General features: G+C 42.1%; 1 protein-coding gene across 2 annotated transcripts; it reads left to right on the plus strand.

Annotated features, from left to right (window-relative positions):
• LOC142374610 (interferon-induced protein with tetratricopeptide repeats 5-like) lies at nt 1-23,549 on the plus strand. 2 transcript variants are annotated; one of them, XM_075458374.1, is made up of 10 exons: nt 1-235; nt 1,002-1,187; nt 2,025-2,214; nt 3,491-3,682; nt 3,932-4,153; nt 5,288-5,429; nt 5,785-5,911; nt 20,392-20,533; nt 22,707-22,754; nt 22,904-23,549. In XM_075458374.1, exons 1-10 carry the CDS (start codon nt 231-233, stop codon nt 23,099-23,101), a joined length of 1,452 nt encoding a protein of 483 aa, XP_075314489.1. In that variant the 5' UTR covers nt 1-230; the 3' UTR covers nt 23,102-23,549. The 2 variants fall into 2 exon arrangements, with proteins under 2 accessions (XP_075314489.1, XP_075314490.1); XM_075458375.1 differs by having other exon boundaries at nt 1,005-1,187.
• The last annotated feature ends 1,489 nt before the right edge of the window (nt 23,550-25,038 follow it).

Consider the following 25,038-nt stretch of genomic DNA (forward strand, 5'->3'; position numbering starts at 1 on the left):
ACCTGGAAACTAAATACTGAGGGAGTGATGGCAGGGCAACAAACTGGAAAACATGGCAAAAGGCAAAACAGAAACTAAACAGAAACTAAAAACATGACACCGTTGTGGTTTCCTGTGTTGCCTGCCTACCTCGACTCGCCCTCAGTTGGTTTTATCTTCACTGTTGATGCTGCTGAACGACACACATTTCAGGACATTTTGTTCCAAGCTGCGCACGTTAAACTGTTACAATGAGGTGAGTGTTTCTCGTCTGTATTTATTTTATGAAGCGGACCGAATGTCCCACTGTATGCACTGTTGATACTTTAATCTATACACACTATCAATGTCCCTTTTAGACACACTGAGACAATTATTTCATCACAAAATAAATGATACAATAGTTTATTTAGATACAGCTGAAATTATATATAAATGATCATATTCTGATTGATTTATTTTACTAATTTAGAACATTACTGATATCATTTTGTGATTCCTAGGATTTATTAATTAGAAGTTCATTAACAGAGCAAATAGTGAGTTTCAGTAATCTAAATGGGTGGAGAAAAGTGCATGAATAAGAGTTTTAGCATTGTTGAAAGACAGGAATTACCTTATTTTTAGCAATATTCTGAACTTGGATTGACATAGTTCGGTGATGTCACTGAAATGTTTTGAAAGTTAGGATTGGAGTAAAAAAATATTGCCTCATGCAGAGAAAACTCACCTGGGTTCACATACTATCACCTGATGGCTGTGGTGGACCTAATGATAAATAAAACTGTGTCATCTGTGTAAAAACGGGAAGATATTTTATTCAGATATTTGCTGATGACCCTATCAGGTTGGTAACGTGTATATGGAAAAAAACAGATGGCCCAGAATGGACCCTTGAGGAACAAAATATGGGATTTTTGCCAAATTATAGGTGGAATCTTAAGTTAATACAGGGAAGGTTTTGTTACTTGAACAAAACCAATAAACGACGATCTCAGAGTTGACGACTCTCTCTGTTGCAGCAGCAACACAGACGAGGATCTTCTTCACAGCAGGCTGCAGCAGCTGCAGAGTCGCTTCACCTGGGAGCTGAAGACGGACGACTTTGAGCTGGACGACCTCAGCAGGCAGCTGCAGCACGACTTAGATCTGCAGCTGGGACAGCCGGGCGCCGTGGCCAACTCCTACAGCTTCCTGGCTTATGTCAGGTACACCACACCGTAACCTTGTAGCACCCAGCATATGAATAATCATTGAAAAAAATCATTTAGGCTCTTCTTGCATCTTTCTGGGTGGGAATAAACCAATATTTTTGGAATTGGGCTATTTTTGATCATTTTAGGCAAAGTTGCATATTTGCATCTGTGGGCTTTCCTGATTCATTTAGTTCACAAAACCAAGTCATTCTCTGCAGATCGTTATAGTGAAAGTTCCCCAGTAACTGCTGCTGCCACAATAAAATGTATATAATAGAGCTTTATTGAACATTCTTAATACAAAGTGCGGAACGCAACCATCGTAAACTTTCCATTCAACAACAAATCAAACAGATTTCACAGATCTTTGTTGTGAAAAAGTGAAGCACATATAAAATGCAAAAAATGTCATGTAAATAAAAAATGTGCACATGAAGCTAATAAAAAAATGCAAAAAATAATCATAATAATACAATTTGGAGAGCTGAGCTCCCATTAGCGCTGTGAAAGGTGGACAAAGCAGAGCACACCAAACGAGAGCAGAACCAACTGGAACAGAGCACCGCAAAGCAGAGTGTAATTCACTGAGCCAAGAAAACGATGCTGTGACAACTGTCGGCACATAAAATGTAATGTAAAAATATTACTCATGAATGTAAATAATGTATGTCAATTTTAAAAATCAAATAATGTAATGTAAATCAAAATATAATGTAAATAAATAATGTAAATACATAAAAAAGCTTGTTGCATATCTGCAACAAGGTTAATGAGCATTTCTTTCACTCAGAGCAGAGGTTCTGCTCAGACGCCTTCAGAACCTGAGCATCCTCACCCGTCTGTCCTCAGGTATCTTCAGGATAAGCCAGAGGAGGCGCTGTCCCTTCTCAACCAATCAGAGCAGAAGCTTAAGGAGTGTTACGGCGAGGACAGCGAGCGGCGGCTCATCGTGACCTACGGAGACCTGGCCTGGCTGAAATACCACACTGGGGACCACACAGAGTCCCAGAGCTACTGCCAGAGAGTCCAGGACATACTGGTGGGTACACAGTCCGAGGGAGAGCTAGCCTAGCTTAGCATCCACACACAGTCCCAGAGCTACTGCCAGAGAGTCCAGGACATACTGGTGGGTACACAGTCCGAGGGAGAGCTAGCCTAGCTTAGCATTCACACACAGTCCCAGAGCTACTGCCAGAGAGTCCAGGACATACTGGTGGGTACACAGTCCGAGGGAGAGCTAGCCTAGCTTAGCATCCACACAGAGTCCGAGGAAGAGCTAGCCTAGCTTAGCATCCACACACACATTCCGAGGAAGAGCTAGCCTAGCTTAGCATCCACACACAGTACGAGGGAGAGCTAGCCTAGCTTAGCATCCACACACACATTCCGAGGAAGAGCTAGCCTAGCTTAGCATCCACACACAGTACGAGGGAGAGCTAGCCTAGCTTAGCATCCACACACACATTCCGAGGAAGAGCTAGCCTAGCTTAGCATCCACACACAGTACGAGGGAGAGCTAGCCTAGCTTAGCATCCACACACACATTCCGAGGAAGAGCTAGCCTAGCTTAGCATCCACACACACATTCCGAGGAAGAGCTAGCCTAGCTTAGCATCCACACACAGTCCGAGGAAGAGCTAGCCTAGCTTAGCATCCACACACACATTCCGAGGAAGAGCTAGCCTAGCTTAGCATCCACACACAGTACGAGGGAGAGCTAGCCTAGCTTAGCATCCACACACCGTTCGAGGGAGAGCTAGCCTAGCTTAGCATCCACACACAGTTCGAGGGAGAGCTAGCCTAGCTTAGCATCCACACACAGTCTGAGGAAGAGCTAGCCTAGCTTAGCATCCACACACAGTCCCAGAGCTACTGCCAGAGAGTCCAGGACATACTGGTGGGTACACAGTCCGAAGGAGAGCTAGCCTAGCTTAGCATCCACACACAGTCCGAGGAAGAGCTAGCCTAGCTTAGCATCCACACACAGTCCGAGGAAGAGCTAGCCTAGCTTAGCATCCATACACAGTCCGAGGAAGAGCTAGCCTAGCTTAGCATCCATGCCTTTACTGTCGTCCAGTAACCAGAAGGTTTGCGGTTCGATTCCCACTCTCGCCACTCAATAAAATTGGTGAAACTGACAGCTGGAGGGGTGTCAGTCCCCCTCCTTGTCGGGGCCGAGGTGCCCTCGAGCAAGGCACCGTACCCCCACCGCTCCAGGTCTGTTTCTATGAGTGTGTGACCCTGTGCATGTGTGTGTCAACATGTTAAGGTCCTAAAGTGCTGATAAAGGTTATCTGATGTCCGATTCTCCGCAGGCGAAGCATCCCGCGGATTCCTCCGCTGTGCTCCACCCGGAGGTGTACGGAGAGAAGGCCTGGACCTTTCTCAAGTTCTCCAAGTCCTACTACCCCAAAGCCATCGAGTGTTTCCGCAGAGCTTTGGAGCTGCAGCCTGATGACTGCGAGTTCAACAACGGCTACGCTATCGCCCTCTATCGTACAGAACCGGTACTGTCCATCAGCCGATTGTTCAGATTTACCCGTTTGATCAACATCTGCTGCCTCATACCCCATCGAACAGGTCCAACCAAAGAACTGAGGCTTTATCACACCAGCCTCCCATTAGACTAAAGCTGCATTTACCATTTCACCATCACATCTAACAAACTGTCAGTTTTATATCCCTGATTAGTGATTTATTCAGGATTTGGTGCTGATGCGTAACATTCAGAAAACTGACAGAGGTCTGATCTGCAGTATGTTTTGGAGCTGTGCGACGAAGAGTCCCCGGCCACCAAACAGCTTCGTCGAGCCCTGGAAATCAACCCTGACGATGGCGTCCTGATGTCTATGCTGGCTCTGAAACTGCTCTACTACCAAAAATACAGCGAGGCTGACGGGCTGGTGGAGAGAGCTCTGGAGATCGGACCTGATGACACCCAGATCCTGCGATATGTGGCCAAATACCTTCAGAAGCAGGTAGATACTGATACACTTTCTATCTCTGCTGGCTGAATCTAATCCTGATGGGCGGTCCTGGTCCTGAGCAGGCAGAAATGTGTTTTAGTGTTGGTTATGGTAACTTATTAGCCTGGGAATTCCCATGCTGCTTTGCGCTCGATTTCATTCTCACTGCAAAGTCAGCCTGGAAACCACCGCCCTTATTTTTGCCAGAATTTGGGAACCAATCACAGAACGGGGGGGGGGGGGCGCGCGCAGCAAGACGATGATGACGTCTATGCGCTACACCGAAGCTTGTAGAGTGTTAATCCAACATGACAGCGGACACAACATTACCGTTCGATGCAGCCTTAGAAAGTGTTTCAGATTAGATTCACCCTGGGGTCATTTGAACCGTGACATCCAGCCAAGTAGCCCACCCGAACTTTTTCCGACATTGGCTGAACATCAGCTGAGTTACTGAGTTATCCCGAATAGCTTAGTACAAGCGCTGACGGACCCTGGCAGTATCTCCAAAATTACCACACTAAAATCACATGCCATGACACCAAACTTCTACAGTAGTACAAATATGGTCTGTACTCACCAAACGATGCATTTGGAAGTTTGTACATAGTCCAGGAGTTTATTATTATCAACACAAGCCTGATAGCTTTTCTGCTGCTAAAGCTTCGTTGACGTCACTTCTGGGAGCTGGGAGCTTCAAAGTAAGATGAGGGTTGATCTACTACTGTAGACAACAAAGCAAGGCTGCTCAATTTCTCCATTATCAAAATAAATTCACACTCTACAACATAACAATTCATGTAGAATATAGCGTATAGGCCTACTTTGTTGTTAATTTAAGTAGCTTAGAGCGCAAGTTTACTTTTATTTTACTTTTTTTTCTTCTTCCTCGTCGAATTTCTGTCGTCATCTGGTATAAGTGATACAATTGGCTATGAATCGCGCGCAAAGCAGCATGGGAAGAACCAGACGCCATTTGATAGACATTCGTAGCGCCCAATAAACGGCTCTAGGCATTCGTAAACCACGCCTCAAATACGAGAAAATGCACACCTAGTTCCCAGACCACCATCTCATCGAGATTGTGGACGCGTCAGCCAGGCTAGTAACTTATGGTTTTAATCTATAAATCTGGACGTGTTTTAGAAACAAGTCGACTGGGCGATTGATCTGCTGAAGAAAACCCTGAAGAACAACAGCCAATCAGCTTTCATCCACTACCGGCTGGGTCTGTGCTACAACAAGAAGAAGACCGAGCTGTTCTCCAGAAGACCCCGACCGGACCGAGGTACCGGAAGAGTTAGCCTTTATCAGACTCAGGCCTACGTCTTTAGGGCCATTCCATCAACTTCTCTAAGAGAGTTCTGGCCTTTTACAAAACTATGGCTGTGTTCCAAACCGCCCACTTCTCCCACTAACTTTAACTTGTTTTAAGTTCCCGGATGCATACTAGATTCTCCGAAATGTTGGGTATGCATCATGAGGTCACTACTCATACTCAAACTACCCAAGATGCAACGTGACGTGAACCCATGAAAAGATTCTAGAAAGACAAATGTGCATCCTGTATATGACTGCATTAAGATGTTCTCAGTGAGTAATGTGCACTGAGTATCTGATAAACAACCCTTGTTGTTATCCAGCGGAGGCGCAGCATTGGAGGCGTCTCAGTGTCAGGCACATGGAGGAGGCCATCAGGCTGAAGAGTACTTTAAACTCCACCAAGGCTGAGCTGGCTCTGCTGTACGCTGAGGATCGGGACATTACAAGGTGCTGAGTGAGTGTTGGTGTCTGTGCAGGAAATGTAATGAGCAGGACTCAAATCTACGGGTCAGAGTCAGAAAAGAAGCTAAAAAAGGCCAGAAAGGGTTCAATCTACAGACAGTAACCAGAGTCAGAAGAGAAGCTAAAAAAGGCCAGAAAGGGTTCCATCTACAGACAGTAACCAGTCAGAAGAGAAGCTAAAAAAGGCCAGAAAGGGTTCCATCTACAGACAGTAACCAGTCAGAAGAGAAGCTAAAAAAGGCCAGAAAGGGTTCCATCTACAGACAGTAACCAGAGTCAGAAGAGAAGCTAAAAAAGGCCAGAAAGGGTTCCATCTACAGACAGTAACCAGTCAGAAGAGAAGCTAAAAAAGGCCAGAAAGGGTTCAATCTACAGACAGTAACCAGAGTCAGAAGAGAAGCTAAAAAAGGCCAGAAAGGGTTCCATCTACAGACAGTAACCAGAGTCAGAAGAGAAGCTAAAAAAGGCCAGAAAGGGTTCCATCTACAGACAGTAACCAGAGTCAGAAGAGAAGCTAAAAAAGGCCAGAAAGGGTTCCATCTACAGACAGTAACCAGTCAGAAGAGAAGCTAAAAAAGGCCAGAAAGGGTTCCATCTACAGACAGTAACCAGTCAGAAGAGAAGCTAAAAAAGGCCAGAAAGGGTTCCATCTACAGACAGTAACCAGAGTCAGAAGAGAAGCTAAAAAAGGCCAGAAAGGGTTCCATCTACAGACAGTAACCAGAGTCAGAAGAGAAGCTAAAAAAGGCCAGAAAGGGTTCCATCTACAGACAGTAACCAGTCAGAAGAGAAGCTAAAAAAGGCCAGAAAGGGTTCCATCTACAGACAGTAACCAGTCAGAAGAGAAGCTAAAAAAGGCCAGAAAGGGTTCCATCTACAGACAGTAACCAGAGTCAGAAGAGAAGCTAAAAAAGGCCAGAAAGGGTTCCATCTACAGACAGTAACCAGAGTCAGAAGAGAAGCTAAAAAAGGCCAGAAAGGGTTCCATCTACAGACAGTAACCAGAGTCAGAAGAGAAGCTAAAAAAGGCCAGAAAGGGTTCCATCTACAGACAGTAACCAGAGTCAGAAGAGAAGCTAAAAAAGGCCAGAAAGGGTTCCATCTACAGACAGTAACCAGAGTCAGAAGAGAAGCTAAAAAAGGCCAGAAAGGGTTCCATCTACAGACAGTAACCAGTCAGAAGAGAAGCTAAAAAAGGCCAGAAAGGGTTCCATCTACAGACAGTAACCAGAGTCAGAAGAGAAGCTAAAAAAGGCCAGAAAGGGTTCCATCTACAGACAGTAACCAGAGTCAGAAGAGAAGCTAAAAAAGGCCAGAAAGGGTTCCATCTACAGACAGTAACCAGAGTCAGAAGAGAAGCTAAAAAAGGCCAGAAAGGGTTCCATCTACAGACAGTAACCAGAGTCAGAAGAGAAGCTAAAAAAGGCCAGAAAGGGTTCCATCTACAGACAGTAACCAGTCAGAAGAGAAGCTAAAAAAGGCCAGAAAGGGTTCCATCTACAGACAGTAACCAGTCAGAAGAGAAGCTAAAAAAGGCCAGAAAGGGTTCCATCTACAGACAGTAACCAGTCAGAAGAGAAGCTAAAAAAGGCCAGAAAGGGTTCCATCTACAGACAGTAACCAGAGTCAGAAGAGAAGCTAAAAAAGGCCAGAAAGGGTTCCATCTACAGACAGTAACCAGTCAGAAGAGAAGCTAAAAAAGGCCAGAAAGGGTTCCATCTACAGACAGTAACCAGTCAGAAGAGAAGCTAAAAAAGGCCAGAAAGGGTTCCATCTACAGACAGTAACCAGTCAGAAGAGAAGCTAAAAAAGGCCAGAAAGGGTTCCATCTACAGACAGTAACCAGTCAGAAGAGAAGCTAAAAAAGGCCAGAAAGGGTTCCATCTACAGACAGTAACCAGAGTCAGAAGAGAAGCTAAAAAAGGCCAGAAAGGGTTCCATCTACAGACAGTAACCAGTCAGAAGAGAAGCTAAAAAAGGCCAGAAAGGGTTCTATCTACAGACAGTAACCAGTCAGAAGAGAAGCTAAAAAAGGCCAGAAAGGGTTCCATCTACAGACAGTAACCAGTCAGAAGAGAAGCTAAAAAAGGCCAGAAAGGGTTCCATCTACAGACAGTAACCAGAGTCAGAAGAGAAGCTAAAAAAGGCCAGAAAGGGTTCCATCTACAGACAGTAACCAGAGTCAGAAGAGAAGCTAAAAAAGGCCAGAAAGGGTTCCATCTACAGACAGTAACCAGAGTCAGAAGAGAAGCTAAAAAAGGCCAGAAAGGGTTCCATCTACAGACAGTAACCAGAGTCAGAAGAGAAGCTAAAAAAGGCCAGAAAGGGTTCCATCTACAGACAGTAACCAGAGTCAGAAGAGAAGCTAAAAAAGGCCAGAAAGGGTTCCATCTACAGACAGTAACCAGTCAGAAGAGAAGCTAAAAAGGCCAGAAAGGGTTCCATCTACAGACAGTAACCAGAGTCAGAAGAGAAGCTAAAAAAGGCCAGAAAGGGTTCCATCTACAGACAGTAACCAGAGTCAGAAGAGAAGCTAAAAAAGGCCAGAAAGGGTTCCATCTACAGACAGTAACCAGTCAGAAGAGAAGCTAAAAAAGGCCAGAAAGGGTTCCATCTACAGACAGTAACCAGAGTCAGAAGAGAAGCTAAAAAGGCCAGAAAGGGTTCCATCTACAGACAGTAACCAGTCAGAAGAGAAGCTAAAAAAGGCCAGAAAGGGTTCCATCTACAGACAGTAACCAGTCAGAAGAGAAGCTAAAAAAGGCCAGAAAGGGTTCCATCTACAGACAGTAACCAGTCAGAAGAGAAGCTAAAAAAGGCCAGAAAGGGTTCCATCTACAGACAGTAACCAGAGTCAGAAGAGAAGCTAAAAAAGGCCAGAAAGGGTTCCATCTACAGACAGTAACCAGTCAGAAGAGAAGCTAAAAAAGGCCAGAAAGGGTTCCATCTACAGACAGTAACCAGAGTCAGAAGAGAAGCTAAAAAAGGCCAGAAAGGGTTCCATCTACAGACAGTAACCAGAGTCAGAAGAGAAGCTAAAAAAGGCCAGAAAGGGTTCCATCTACAGACAGTAACCAGAGTCAGAAGAGAAGCTAAAAAGGCCAGAAAGGGTTCCATCTACAGACAGTAACCAGAGTCAGAAGAGAAGCTAAAAAAGGCCAGAAAGGGTTCCATCTACAGACAGTAACCAGTCAGAAGAGAAGCTAAAAAAGGCCAGAAAGGGTTCCATCTACAGACAGTAACCAGAGTCAGAAGAGAAGCTAAAAAAGGCCAGAAAGGGTTCCATCTACAGACAGTAACCAGAGTCAGAAGAGAAGCTAAAAAAGGCCAGAAAGGGTTCCATCTACAGACAGTAACCAGTCAGAAGAGAAGCTAAAAAAGGCCAGAAAGGGTTCCATCTACAGACAGTAACCAGAGTCAGAAGAGAAGCTAAAAAAGGCCAGAAAGGGTTCCATCTACAGACAGTAACCAGAGTCAGAAGAGAAGCTAAAAAAGGCCAGAAAGGGTTCCATCTACAGACAGTAACCAGTCAGAAGAGAAGCTAAAAAAGGCCAGAAAGGGTTCCATCTACAGACAGTAACCAGGTCAGAAGAGAAGCTAAAAAGGCCAGAAAGGGTTCCATCTACAGACAGTAACCAGAGTCAGAAGAGAAGCTAAAAAAGGCCAGAAAGGGTTCCATCTACAGACAGTAACCAGAGTCAGAAGAGAAGCTAAAAAAGGCCAGAAAGGGTTCCATCTACAGACAGTAACCAGTCAGAAGAGAAGCTAAAAAAGGCCAGAAAGGGTTCCATCTACAGACAGTAACCAGAGTCAGAAGAGAAGCTAAAAAAGGCCAGAAAGGGTTCCATCTACAGACAGTAACCAGAGTCAGAAGAGAAGCTAAAAAAGGCCAGAAAGGGTTCCATCTACAGACAGTAACCAGTCAGAAGAGAAGCTAAAAAAGGCCAGAAAGGGTTCCATCTACAGACAGTAACCAGAGTCAGAAGAGAAGCTAAAAAGGCCAGAAAGGGTTCCATCTACAGACAGTAACCAGAGTCAGAAGAGAAGCTAAAAAAGGCCAGAAAGGGTTCCATCTACAGACAGTAACCAGAGTCAGAAGAGAAGCTAAAAAAGGCCAGAAAGGGTTCCATCTACAGACAGTAACCAGTCAGAAGAGAAGCTAAAAAAGGCCAGAAAGGGTTCCATCTACAGACAGTAACCAGTCAGAAGAGAAGCTAAAAAAGGCCAGAAAGGGTTCCATCTACAGACAGTAACCAGAGTCAGAAGAGAAGCTAAAAAAGGCCAGAAAGGGTTCCATCTACAGACAGTAACCAGTCAGAAGAGAAGCTAAAAAAGGCCAGAAAGGGTTCCATCTACAGACAGTAACCAGAGTCAGAAGAGAAGCTAAAAAAGGCCAGAAAGGGTTCCATCTACAGACAGTAACCAGAGTCAGAAGAGAAGCTAAAAAAGGCCAGAAAGGGTTCCATCTACAGACAGTAACCGAGTCAGAAGAGAAGCTAAAAAAGGCCAGAAAGGGTTCCATCTACAGACAGTAACCAGTCAGAAGAGAAGCTAAAAAAGGCCAGAAAGGGTTCCATCTACAGACAGTAACCAGAGTCAGAAGAGAAGCTAAAAAAGGCCAGAAAGGGTTCCATCTACAGACAGTAACCAGAGTCAGAAGAGAAGCTAAAAAAGGCCAGAAAGGGTTCCATCTACAGACAGTAACCAGTCAGAAGAGAAGCTAAAAAAGGCCAGAAAGGGTTCCATCTACAGACAGTAACCAGAGTCAGAAGAGAAGCTAAAAAAGGCCAGAAAGGGTTCCATCTACAGACAGTAACCAGAGTCAGAAGAGAAGCTAAAAAAGGCCAGAAAGGGTTCCATCTACAGACAGTAACCAGAGTCAGAAGAGAAGCTAAAAAAGGCCAGAAAGGGTTCACTACAGACAGTAACCAGTCAGAAGAGAAGCTAAAAAAGGCCAGAAAGGGTTCCATCTACAGACAGTAACCAGAGTCAGAAGAGAAGCTAAAAAAGGCCAGAAAGGGTTCCATCTACAGACAGTAACCAGTCAGAAGAGAAGCTAAAAAAGGCCAGAAAGGGTTCCATCTACAGACAGTAACCAGTCAGAAGAGAAGCTAAAAAAGGCCAGAAAGGGTTCCATCTACAGACAGTAACCAGAGTCAGAAGAGAAGCTAAAAAAGGCCAGAAAGGGTTCCATCTACAGACAGTAACCAGAGTCAGAAGAGAAGCTAAAAAAGGCCAGAAAGGGTTCCATCTACAGACAGTAACCAGAGTCAGAAGAGAAGCTAAAAAAGGCCAGAAAGGGTTCCATCTACAGACAGTAACCAGTCAGAAGAGAAGCTAAAAAAGGCCAGAAAGGGTTCCATCTACAGACAGTAACCAGTCAGAAGAGAAGCTAAAAAAGGCCAGAAAGGGTTCCATCTACAGACAGTAACCAGTCAGAAGAGAAGCTAAAAAAGGCCAGAAAGGGTTCCATCTACAGACAGTAACCAGTCAGAAGAGAAGCTAAAAAAGGCCAGAAAGGGTTCCATCTACAGACAGTAACCAGTCAGAAGAGAAGCTAAAAAAGGCCAGAAAGGGTTCCATCTACAGACAGTAACCAGAGTCAGAAGAGAAGCTAAAAAAGGCCAGAAAGGGTTCCATCTACAGACAGTAACTCAGTGGAAGTGGGCTGAAGTGAGGAGGTCAGAGCTCCAGCAACCCTTGCAGCATATAACTAGAACAACTGTAATGATTGACCAACGTGTTTCAGCTTATTGCCTCTAACAACATCTAATAACCAGTTTTTAGATGCATGTAAATACACGTGTAATCAGGGCTTTAGATAGGAATGTGGCCACGCCCTCACTTCCTCAACACTTTGCCTCGTAGCTCCTCACACTGTGAAACTGGGACCAGAGTGTCACGTTCATGGGGTTTTCCCCATGTTTTTACTTCTGTGTTTTATCATGTTTTAGGTTATTTCACGTCTTAGTTTTTAAGTTCATGTTTAGTTCAGTTTTGCCATGTTTTAGTACTTAGTCTCCCAGTTGGTCCATGCTCATTGCCAGATCCTCACCCGTCACAGTAAGTTGTCAAGTCAAGTCAGGTCCTATAGAGTTAAAGTCAAGTCAAGTCCTATAGAGTTAAAGTCAAGTCAAGTCCTATAGAGTTAAAGTCAAGTCAAGTCAAGTCCTATAGAGTTAAAGTCAAGTCAAGTCCTATAGAGTTAAAGTCAAGTCAAGTCCTATAGAGTTAAAGTCAAGTCAAGTCAAGTCCTATAGAGTTAAAGTCAAGTCAAGTCAAGTCAAGTCAAGTCAAGTCAAGTCCTATAGAGTTAAAGTCAAGTCAAGTCAAGTCCTATAGAATTAAAGTCAAGTCAAGTCAAGCCAAGTCCTATAGAGTTAAAGTCAAGTCAAGTCAAGTCCTATAGAGTTAAAGTCAAGTCAAGTTAAGTCAAGTCCTGTAGAGTTAAAGTCAAGTCAAGTCCTATAGAGTTAAAGTCAAGTCAAGTCAAGTCCTATAGAGTTAAAGTCAAGTCAAGCCAAGTCCTATAGAGTTAAAGTCAAGTCAAGTCAAGTCCTATAGAGTTAAAGTCAAGTCAAGTTAAGTCAAGTCCTATAGAGTTAAAGTCAAGTCAAGTTAAGTCAAGTCCTGTAGAGTTAAAGTCAAGTCAAGTCAAGTCCTATAGAGTTAAAGTCAAGTCAAGTTAAGTCAAGTCCTGTAGAGTTAAAGTCAAGTCAAGTCCTATAGAGTTAAAGTCAAGTCAAGTCAAGCCAAGTCCTATAGAGTTAAAGTCAAGTCAAGTCAAGCCAAGTCCTATAGAGTTAAAGTCAAGTCAAGCCAAGTCCTATAGAGTTAAAGTCAAGTCAAGTCAAGCCAAGTCCTATAGAGTTAAAGTCAAGTCAAGTCAAGCCAAGTCCTATAGAGTTAAAGTCAAGTCAAGCCAAGTCCTATAGAGTTAAAGTCAAGTCAAGTGAAGTCCTATAGAGGTAAAGTCAAGTCAAGTCAAGTCCTATAGAGTTAAAGTCAAGTCAAGTCAAGTCCTGTAGAGTTAAAGTCAAGTCAAGTCGTCAAGTCCTATAGAGTTAAAGTCAAGTCAAGTCAAGTCCTATAGAGTTAAAGTCAAGTCAAGTCAAGCCAAGTCCTATAGAGTTAAAGTCAAGTCAAGTCAAGTCAAGTCAAGTCCTGTAGAGTTAAAGTCAAGTCAAGTCAAGCCAAGTCCTATAGAGTTAAAGTCAAGTCAAGTCAAGTCAAGTCAAGTCCTGTAGAGTTAACGTCAAGTCAAGTCAAGCCAAGTCCTATAGAGTTAAAGTCAAGTCAAGTCAAGTCAAGTCCTATAGAGTTAAAGTCAAGTCAAGTCAAGCCAAGTCCTATAGAGTTAAAGTCAAGTCAAGTCAAGTCAAGTCCTGTAGAGTTAAAGTCAAGTCAAGTCAAGTCCTATAGAGTTAAAGTCAAGTCAAGTCAAGTCCTATAGAGTTAAAGTCAAGTCAAGTCAAGTCAAGTCCTATAGAGTTAAAGTCGAATCAAGTCAAGCCAAGTCCTATAGAGTTAAAGTCAAGTCAAGTCATGTCCTATAGAGTTAAAGTCAAGTCAAGTCAAGCCAAGTCCTATAGAGTTAAAGTCAAGTCAAGTCAAGTCAAGTCCTATAGAGTTAAAGTCAAGTCAAGTCAAGCCAAGTCCTATAGAGTTAAAGTCAAGTCAAGTCAAGTCAAGTCCTGTAGAGTTAAAGTCAAGTCAAGTCAAGTCCTATAGAGTTAAAGTCAAGTCAAGTCAAGTCCTATAGAGTTAAAGTCAAGTCAAGTCAAGTCCTATAGAGTTAAAGTCAAGTCAAGTCAAGTCCTGTAGAGTTAAAGTCAAGTCAAGTCAAGTCCTATAGAGTTAAAGTCAAGTCAAGCCATGTCCTATAGAGTTAAAGTCAAGTCAAGTCAAGTCCTATAGAGTTAAAGTCAAGTCAAGTCAAGTCAAGTCCTGTAGAGTTAAAGTCAAGTCAAGTCAAGTCCTATAGAGTTAAAGTCAAGTCAAGTCAAGTCCTATAGAGTTGAAGTCAAGTCAAGCCAAGACAAGACAAGCCAAGTCCTATAGAGTTAAAGTCAAGCCAAGTCAAGTCCTATAGAGTTAAAGTCAAGTCAAGTCAAGCCAAGTCCTATAGAGTTAAAGTCAAGTCAAGTCAAGTCCTATAGAGTTAAAGTCAAGTCAAGCCAAGTCCTATAGAGTTAAAGTCAAGTCAAGTCAAGTCAAGTCCTATAGAGTTAAAGTCAAGTCAAGTCAAGTCCTATAGAGTTAAAGTCAAGTCAAGTCAAGTCAAGTCAAGTCCTATAGAGTTAAAGTCAAGTCAAGCCAAGTCCTATAGAGTTAAAGTCAAGCCAAGTCAAGTCCTATAGAGTTAAAGTCAAGTCAAGTCAAGCCAAGTCCTATAGAGTTAAAGTCAAGTCAAGCCAAGTCCTATAGAGTTAAAGTCAAGTCAAGTCAAGTCCTATAGAGTTAAAGTCAAGTCAAGCCAAGTCCTATAGAGTTAAAGTCAAGTCAAGTCAAGTCCTATAGAGTTAAAGTCGAGTCAAGTCAAGCCCTATAGAGTTAAAGTCAAGTCAAGTCCTATAGAGTTAAAGTCGAGTCAAGTCAAGTCCTATAGAGTTAAAGTCAAGTCCTATAGAGTTAAAGTCAAGTCAAGTCCTATAGAGTTAAAGTCGAGTCAAGTCAAGCCCTATAGAGTTAAAGTCAAGTCAAGTCCTATAGAGTTAAAGTCGAGTCAAGTCCTATAGAGTTAAAGTCGAGTCAAGTCAAGTCCTATAGAGTTAAAGTCAAGTCCTATAGAGTTAAAGTCAAGTCAAGCCAAGTCCTATAGAGTTAAAGTCAAGTCAAGTCATGTCCTATAGAGTTAAAGTCAAGTCAAGCCATGTCCTATAGAGTTAAAGTCAAGTCAAGTCAAGTCCTATAGAGTTAAAGTCAAGTCAAGTCAAGTCAAGTCAAGTCAAGTCCTATAGAGTTAAAGTCAAGTCAAGCCAAGACAAGACAAGCCAAGTCCTATAGAGTTAAAGTCAAGCCAAGTCAAGTCCTATAGAGTTAAAGTCAAGTCAAGTCAAGCCAAGTCCTATAGAGTTAAAGTCAAGTCAAGTCAAGTCCTATAGAGTTAAAGTCAAGTCAAGCCAAGACAAGACAAGCCAAGTCCTATAGAGTTAAAGTCAAGTCAAGTCAAGTCCTATAGAGTTAAAGTCAAGTCAAGCCAAGACAAGACAAGCCAAGTCCTATAGAGTTAAAGTCAAGCCAAGTCAAGCCAAGTCCTATAGAGTTAAAGTCAAGTCAAGTCAAGTTCTATAGAGTTAAAGTCAAGTCAAGCCAAGTCCTATAGAGTTAAAGTCAAGTCAAGTCAAGTCAAGTCCTATAGAGTTAAAGTCAAGTCAAGTCAAGTCAAGTCAAGTCAAGTCCTATAGAGTTAAAGTCAAGTCAAGTCAAGCCAAGTCCTATAGAGTTAAAGTCAAGTCAAGCCAAGTCCTATAGAGTTAAAGTCAAGTCAAGTCAAGTCAAGTCCTATAGAGTTAAAGTCAAGTCAAGTCAAGTCAAGTCAAGTCCTATAGAGTTAAAGTCAAGTCAAGTCAAGCCAAGTCCTATAGAGTTAAAGTCAAGCCAAGTCAAGTCCTATAGAGTTAAAGTCAAGTCAAGTCAAGCCAAGTCCTATAGAGTTAAAGTCAAGTCAAGCCAAGTCCTATAGAGTTAAAGTCAAGTCAAGTCAAGTCCTATAGAGTTAAAGTCAAGTCAAGCCAAGTCCTATAGAGTTAAAGTCGAGTCAAGTCAAGCCCTATAGAGTTAAAGTCAAGTCAAGTCCTATAGAGTTAAAGTCGAGTCAAGTCAAGTCCTATAGAGTTAAAGTCAAGTCCTATAGAGTTAAAGTCATGTCAAGTCCTATAGAGTTAAAGTCAAGTCAAGTCCTATAGAGTTAAAGTCAAGTCAAGTCCTATAGAGTTAAAGTCGAGTCAAGTCCTATAGAGTTAAAGTCGAGTCAAGTCAAGTCCTATAGAGTTAAAGTCAAGTCCTATAGAGTTAAAGTCAAGTCAAGCCAAGTCCTATAGAGTTAAAGTCAAGTCAAGTCAAGCCCTATAGAGTTAAAGTCAAGTCAAGCCCTATAGAGTTAAAGTCAAGTCAAGCCCTATAGAGTTAAAGTCAAGTCAAGTCCTATAGAGTTAAAGTCGAGTCAAGTCAAGTCCTATAGAGTTAAAGTCAAGTCCTATAGAGTTAAAGTCGAGTCAAGTCAAGCCCTATAGAGTTCAAGTCAAGTCCAATAGAGTTAAAGTTGAGTCAAGTCAAGTCCTATAGAGTTAAAGTCAAGTCCTATAGAGTTAAAGTCAAGTCAAGCCAAGTCCTATAGAGTTAAAGTCAAGTCAAGCCAAGTCCTATAGAGTTAAAGTCAAGTCAAGTCAAGTCCTATAGAGTTAAAGTCAAGTCAAGCCAAGCCAAGACAAGCCAAGTCCTATAGAGTTCAAGTCAAGTCAAGTCAAGTCCTATAGAGTTAAAGTCAAGTCAAGTCCTATAGAGTTAAAGTCAAGTCAAGTCAAGCCATGTCCTATAGAGTTAAGGTCAAGTCAAGTCAAGTCCTATAGAGTTAAAGTCAAGTCAAGTCAAGCCAAGACAAGCCAAGTCCTATAGAGTTCAAGTCAAGTCAAGTCAAGTCCTATAGAGTTAAAGTCAAGTCAAGCCAAGTCCTATAGAGTTAAAGTCAAGTCAAGTCAAGCCATGTCCTATAGAGTTAAGGTCAAGTCAAGCCAAGCCAAGACAAGCCAAGTCCTATAGAGTTAAAGTCAAGTCAAGCCAAGTCCTATAGAGTTAAAGTCAAGTCAAGTCAAGTCCTATAGAGTTAAAGTCAAGTCAAGCCAAGTCCTATAGAGTTAAAGTCAAGTCAAGCCAAGTCCTATAGAGTTAAAGTCAAGTCAAGTCAAGTCCTATAGAGTTAAAATCAAGTCAAGTCAAGCCAAGTCCTATAGAGTTAAAGTCAAGTCAAGTCAAGTCCTATAGAGTTAAAGTCAAGTCAAGTCAAGCCAAGTCCTATAGAGTTAAAGTCAAGTCAAGTCAAGTCAAGTCCTATAGAGTTAAAGTCAAGTCAAGTCAAGCCAAGTCCTATAGAGTTAAAGTCAAGTCAAGTCAAGTCCTATAGAGTTAAAGTCAAGTCAAGTCAAGTCCTATAGAGTTAAAGTCAAGTCAAGTCAAGCCAAGTCCTATAGAGTTAAAGTCAAGTCAAGCCAAGTCAAGTCCTATAGAGTTAAAGTCAAGCCAAGTCAAGTCCTATAGAGTTAAAGTCAAGTCAAGTCAAGCCAAGTCCTATAGAGTTAAAGTCAAGCCAAGTCAAGTCCTATAGAGTTAAAGTCAAGTCAAGTCAAGTCCTATAGAGTTAAAGTCAAGTCAAGCCAAGACAAGACAAGCCAAGTCCTATAGAGTTAAAGTCAAGCCAAGTCAAGCCAAGTCCTATAGAGTTAAAGTCAAGTCAAGTCAAGTCAAGTCCTATAGAGTTAAAGTCAAGTCAAGTCAAGTCAAGTCAAGTCCTATAGAGTTAAAGTCAAGTCAAGTCAAGCCAAGTCCTATAGAGTTAAAGTCAAGCCAAGTCAAGTCCTATAGAGTTAAAGTCAAGTCAAGTCAAGCCAAGTCCTATAGAGTTAAAGTCAAGTCAAGCCAAGTCCTATAGAGTTAAAGTCAAGTCAAGTCAAGTCCTATAGAGTTAAAGTCAAGTCAAGCCAAGTCCTATAGAGTTAAAGTCGAGTCAAGTCAAGCCCTATAGAGTTAAAGTCAAGTCAAGTCCTATAGAGTTAAAGTCGAGTCAAGTCAAGTCCTATAGAGTTAAAGTCAAGTCCTATAGAGTTAAAGTCATGTCAAGTCCTATAGAGTTAAAGTCAAGTCAAGTCCTATAGAGTTAAAGTCAAGTCAAGTCCTATAGAGTTAAAGTCGAGTCAAGTCCTATAGAGTTAAAGTCGAGTCAAGTCAAGTCCTATAGAGTTAAAGTCAAGTCCTATAGAGTTAAAGTCAAGTCAAGCCAAGTCCTATAGAGTTAAAGTCAAGTCAAGTCAAGCCCTATAGAGTTAAAGTCAAGTCAAGCCCTATAGAGTTAAAGTCAAGTCAAGCCCTATAGAGTTAAAGTCAAGTCAAGTCCTATAGAGTTAAAGTCGAGTCAAGTCAAGTCCTATAGAGTTAAAGTCAAGTCCTATAGAGTTAAAGTCGAGTCAAGTCAAGCCCTATAGAGTTCAAGTCAAGTCCAATAGAGTTAAAGTTGAGTCAAGTCAAGTCCTATAGAGTTAAAGTCAAGTCCTATAGAGTTAAAGTCAAGTCAAGCCAAGTCCTATAGAGTTAAAGTCAAGTCAAGCCAAGTCCTATAGAGTTAAAGTCAAGTCAAGTCAAGTCCTATAGAGTTAAAGTCAAGTCAAGCCAAGCCAAGACAAGCCAAGTCCTATAGAGTTCAAGTCAAGTCAAGTCAAGTCCTATAGAGTTAAAGTCAAGTCAAGTCCTATAGAGTTAAAGTCAAGTCAAGTCAAGCCATGTCCTATAGAGTTAAGGTCAAGTCAAGTCAAGTCCTATAGAGTTAAAGTCAAGTCAAGTCAAGCCAAGACAAGCCAAGTCCTATAGAGTTCAAGTCAAGTCAAGTCAAGTCCTATAGAGTTAAAGTCAAGTCAAGCCAAGTCCTATAGAGTTAAAGTCAAGTCAAGTCAAGCCATGTCCTATAGAGTTAAGGTCAAGTCAAGCCAAGCCAAGACAAGCCAAGTCCTATAGAGTTAAAGTCAAGTCAAGCCAAGTCCTATAGAGTTAAAGTCAAGTCAAGTCAAGTCCTATAGAGTTAAAGTCAAGTCAAGCCAAGTCCTATAGAGTTAAAGTCAAGTCAAGCCAAGTCCTATAGAGTTAAAGTCAAGTCAAGTCAAGTCCTATAGAGTTAAAATCAAGTCAAGTCAAGCCAAGTCCTATAGAGTTAAAGTCAAGTCAAGTCAAGTCCTATAGAGTTAAAGTCAAGTCAAGTCAAGCCAAGTCCTATAGAGTTAAAGTCAAGTCAAGTCAAGTCAAGTCCTATAGAGTTAAAGTCAAGTCAAGTCAAGCCAAGTCCTATAGAGTTAAAGTCAAGTCAAGTCAAGTCCTATAGAGTTAAAGTCAAGTCAAGTCAAGCCAAGTCCTATAGAGTTAAAGTCAAGTCAAGTCAAGTCAAGTCCTATAGAGTTAAAGTCAAGTCAAGTCAAGCCAAGTCCTATAGAGTTAAAGTCAAGTCAAGTCAAGTCAAGTCCTGTAGAGTTAAAGTCAAGTCAAGTCAAGTCCTATAGAGTTAAAGTCAAGTCAAGCCAAGTCCTATAGAGTTAAAGTCAAGTCAAGTCAAGTCCTATAGAGTTAAAGTCAAGTCAAGCCAAGTCCTATAGAGTTAAAGTCAAGTCAAGCCAAGTCCTATAGAGTTAAAGTCAAGTCAAGTCAAGTCCTATAGAGTTAAAGTCAAGTCAAGTCAAGCCAAGTCCTATAGAGTTAAAGTCAAGTCAAGTCAAGTCCTATAGAGTTAAAGTCAAGTCAAGTCAAGCCAAGTCCTATAGAGTTAAAGTCAAGTCAAGTCAAGTCCTATAGAGTTAAAGTCAAGTCAAGCCAAGTCCTATAGAGTTAAAGTCAAGTCAAGTCAAGCCATGTCCTATAGAGTTAAAGTCAAGTCAAGTCAAGCCAAGTCCTATAGACTTAAAGTCAAGTCAAGCCATGTCCTATAGAGTTAAGGTCAAGTCAAGTCAAGTCTTATAGAGTTAAAGTCAAGTCAAGTCAAGCCAAGACAAGCCAAGTCCTATAGAGTTCAAGTCAAGTCAAGTCAAGTCCTGTAGAGTTAAAGTCAAGTCATTCAAGCCATGTCCTATAGAGTTAAAGTCAAGTCAAGTCAAGCCAAGTCCTATAGACTTAAAGTCAAGTCAAGCCAAGTCCTAGAGAGTTAAAGTCAAGTCAAGTCGTCAAGTCCTATAGACTTAAAGTCAAGTCAAGCCAAGTCCTAGAGAGTTAAAGTCAAGTCTTTCCTTTGCCATAGTCATGTTTTGTTTCGTCACAGTTCAGTTTTGGTATCCGGCTCAGATTTATGTTGCCCTCCTCTTTGTGGGATAAACTAAGTTTTGTTCTTGAAGTATCTGCGTCCGTATCCTTCCACCCACCCTTACCTGACACAGAGTACCTCATCCGGTTCCCCTCCATGAACATGTTCCCTAATTCTGGAGTGATATCACCAGGCTGAACAGAGTTTTATCACATGACTGTTTGGGGTTTTTTAAGGTGGAAAGAGTCTATGGTTTCCACGTGGTTTCCTTGTCTTTTCTCTCTTGCCGCTGTGATTTCCGGTATTTTTAATCTGTTCTCGGTTACCTTTCCTCTCTGGTGTACGTGGTATTGTGCATCTGTCAGTCGGCGTTTTCCAGCTCCTGGTCCCTACATTTGTCCTCCGGTGACTGTTGGGGGTGCGGGGTATAATTCAGTGTCTAAACTGTGTCTTCGTTACTCTTCTGTCCATTTAGAGCTCGGCAGTTATTCAAAAATGCTCTTGAGACGGTAGAGGAGGAGTCCGAGAGCATCTGTCAGATCATCTATCGGTGCTATGCTGAGTTCTGTCAGTACCACGACTTTCAGGAAGACCTGGCCATCACCTACTACAAAAAGGTACATCTATGGCTGTGTTCGAAACTGCATACTACATACTACATACTGCATACTGCATAGTACATACTACATACTGCATACTGCATACTACATACTACATACTGCATACTACATACTACACACTACATACTGCATACTACATACCGCATACTGCATACTGCATACTACATACTACATACTACATACTACATACTGCATACTGCATACTGCATACTACATACTACATACTGCATACTACACACTACATACTGCATACTACATACCGCATAATGCATACTGCATACTGCATACTACATACTACATACTACATACTGCATACTGCATACTACTTACTACATACTACATACTGCATACTGCATACTACATACTGCATACTACATACTGCATACTGCATACTGCATACTACATACTGCATACTGCATAGTACATACTACATACTGCATACTGCATACTGCATACAGCATGCTATATACTACATACTGCATACTACATACTGCATGCTACATACTACATACTACTTACTACATACTACATACTGCATACTGCATACTACATACTGCATACTGCATACTGCATACTACATGCTACATACTACATACTGCATACTACATACTGCATACTACATACTGCATACTGCATACTGCATACTACATACTGCATACTACATACTGCATACTGCACACTGCATACTACATACTGCCTACTGCATGCTACATACTACATACTGCATACTGCACACTGCATACTACATACTGCATACTACATACTGCATACTGCACACTGCATACTACATACTGCATACTGCATACTGCATACTGCATACTGCACACTGCATACTACACACTGCATACTGCATACTGCATACTACATACTGCATACTGCATACTGCATGCTACATACTACATACTACATACTGCATACTACATACTGCATACTGCATGCTACATACTACATACTGCATACTACATACTACATACTGCATACCGCATACTGCATACTACATACTACATACTGCATACTACATACTGCATACTGCATACTGCATACTACATACTACATACTACATACTGCATACTACATACTGCATACTGCACACTGCATACAACATACTGCATACTGCATACTACATACTGCATACTGCATACTGCATACTACATAGTACATACTACATACTGCATACTACATACTGCACACTGCATACTGCATACAACATACTGCATACTGCATACTGCATACTACATACTACATACTGCATACTACATACAGCATACTGCATACTGCATACTACATATTACATACTGCATACTACATACTGCATACTGCACACTGCATACAACATACTGCATACTGCATACTACATACTGCATACTGCATACTGCATACTACATAGTACATACTACATACTGCATACTACATACTGCACACTGCATACTGCATACAACATACTGCATACTGCATACTGCATACTACATACTACATACTGCATACTACATACAGCATACTGCATACTGCATACTACATATTACATACTACAAACCACATACGGCATACTACATATTACATACTGCATACTACATACTACATACTGCATACTGCATACTACATACTGCATACTACATACTACATACTGCATACTACATACTGCATACTGCATACTGCATACTACATACTGCATACTGCATACTACATACTGCATACTACATACTACATACTGCATACTGCATACTACATGCTCATCGATCAGACAGTATGCAGAGCGTTTACCCACAATGCATCTCGCTCCTGCCCGAACCGAAATCAGCCGGCCTGAAGCTGATTTCTCTTAAGCTCTAAACTCTGTAAACTTTAGCAACATTTGAAACATTTTCAGGTGAGAAAGTAGTCGTTTAGATCCCCAACGTGTTGAAAACCTGACAAAATACCGGCTGTTTACCATTTTGTTCCCATGCATTCGGCGCTACTAAAGCTAGCCGCAGTGAGCTAACAAGTTAGTAGGAGTAGTAGGAGTAGTCGGCGGTTTCGAACACAGCCTATGACTGATGCAGCCCTCGACCTCTGACCCTCATGGAACCAGAGCCTGTCTGAATGGGCTATCAATGTTTTTAAAGTGGATCCAATAAAAGCACAAAGTGAGACAGTTCAGGACATTTGTTTCCTCTCTTGTGTCCAACAGGTTCTGGAGTGTCGCTATAACACATCGGTCAGAAAGTTCTGTGTCAAGGTTTGTCAGCTGCTTCTTCTATCCTCCATAATAACGTTACGATGTGACGGAAAGCACGCCGAATCCACTCTAAGAGTCCCACACTTCTATAATCTGTGCCCATTAAACTGAGGGTAAACAAGAAGTCATCCTCTCACGCTCTTCCACAGAAACTGAAGAATATAGCAGAACGCCGACTCAACAGGAATCCCAGAGACGCCGCGGCCTACGGCCTTCTGGGAGCTGTGGCCAGAGAGGAAGGGACCATAAGGAGGGCGGTGGCGTACTACGAGAAAGCTCTGGAGGAAGACGGGGACAACGACGAGTATCTGTCGGCCATCTTTGAGCTGCGTCTGGAGCTAAAGTGATGCCTCAGGAGGACAACCGCGGGTTCTGAGCTAAAGCTTAAACCACTGGACCCACTGGGTTTTACCTTCCTGATACCCCTGGACCCACTTTGGGTTTTACCTTCCTGATACCCCTGGACCCACTTTGGGTTTTACCTTCCTGATACCCCTGGACCCACTTTGGGTTTTACCTTCCTGATACCCCTGGACCCACTTTGGGTTTTACCTTCCTGATACCCCTGGACCCACTTTGGGTGGTTCCCAACCTGAGGATCAGGACGCCCCAAAGGGTCCGGTGAAACTTCAGAGTCGTACCTTTAGAAGTTAGAAGAAAACATAATCGGTTTGTTGGGAGACGTTTCTCCGGGTTTCCTGGGTGTAGCTGTCCTACAGTTTAAAATGTTCAGGCCCGTAAAGGTTTGTGGAAATAATGATTCTGAGTGATTCCAATAAACTTTACTTTTCCTTTGACAAGAGAATAGAAACGTGTTGTTTACTCACGAGTCCTGAATCTGTCACCTTAGATACATCCAGTGTGGTACATTTCAGGGAAATCCCCCCCACGGCCGGAGTAGGACTCCTTCAGCCCTGGAGTTTCATGCCTCAGACCCACTTTAGATCTAAACTTATTATTAAAATCATGTCATTATAACCTTACGTTTGATATGGAAAAAACCCATTTTAACTTCAACAATTTAGATATTTTCAATGGCAAAAAATGCAGGTTTAATTCATATAAATTATTGTGTATAATATTGTGTATTTACCATCTTACTTTTAATGATAAAAAAATAAGGGTCACTACTGTAGTTTGGGCAGAAAGTTGTTATATTGGAGCTAATGCCTGTTCGGCTCTGACACTAAATCATATAAAGAATGGTCATAATTCTCAGCACAAATCTCCTTTTTTACAAAGCCTTCTGGCCAATTCAGGCTGGAGCCCGATTGGGGGACACGCAGCTCATTTCCACAGAAACGCTCTCAGAATAAAAAGCAAACACATTTTATTAAAGCTTTCTCTTTATATTTGGCACCCGTTCGGTTCTACAGAGTCAATAAATTAAATTTAAAGCTTGGCTCAGAGCGGGTTTAAAGGTTCAGTTCGCCAAAAAGAACCTCCCTGTTCGCACTCAGCTCCATGGAGTCACATGACTGGTGTGGGCAGCTACAAAAACACGTTTCCACCTTAGAAATTTACCTTGAAAAATTCAGGAAGTAAAAAAAATCAAAGTTTTCTTTTAAAAATCATTTTCAAAGGTTTACTAAAATTTTGATATTTTCCGCCATTTTGTTTCTGAGGGATCTTCCCATGGTTTTATTGACTTTTTCAGAACTTTTTCAAACAGTTCGAAGGTTTGATTCATGATTTCTGAGATTAAGGTTGCAGCAAAGATCCACAAATCCGACCAGAACCCGATCAGAACCGGATCAGAACCCGATCCGAACCCGATCAGAGCCCGATCAGAACCCGATCGGAACCCGATTAGAACCCGATCGGAACCCGATCCCTGCCTACTGCCGCCTGCCGCACCTGTTACGCTGTTTGCTGCACGGTCTACACAGCAGGCAGTGATACGAAGGGAGAGAAAATAGGGCCAAGAGATTGTGAGGTCTGACTTTTTCCTGGAGAACCATTTTGTGATGCAAATGTATTACTCTGTTGAACGCATATTGTTCTGAGAAGCAAAACGCTTTATTTTTTAAACCCCAGCCAACTAGCCGGACTACCTTCATCAGCACCAAAACGAGGCTGGAACTCTGCTCACAGGACGCAGCAGGGGGTAAGAAGATGTTCAGAAATGATGCTGCTGATATGGGATGTTACACAGCTTCATGTCAGAAGAGGCGAACTGTCCCTTTAACATCGATGTGGCCGATGATGTTGTTTAGTTTGGGAGTGATGCCTTCAGTGGATGGGATTCTGCTGAGTCAGCACAGTTCAGGACTTATGGGGCAAA

This window comes from Odontesthes bonariensis, chromosome 23 (assembly GCF_027942865.1).
Source record: "Odontesthes bonariensis isolate fOdoBon6 chromosome 23, fOdoBon6.hap1, whole genome shotgun sequence".
Lineage (NCBI taxonomy): Eukaryota > Metazoa > Chordata > Actinopteri > Atheriniformes > Atherinopsidae > Odontesthes > Odontesthes bonariensis.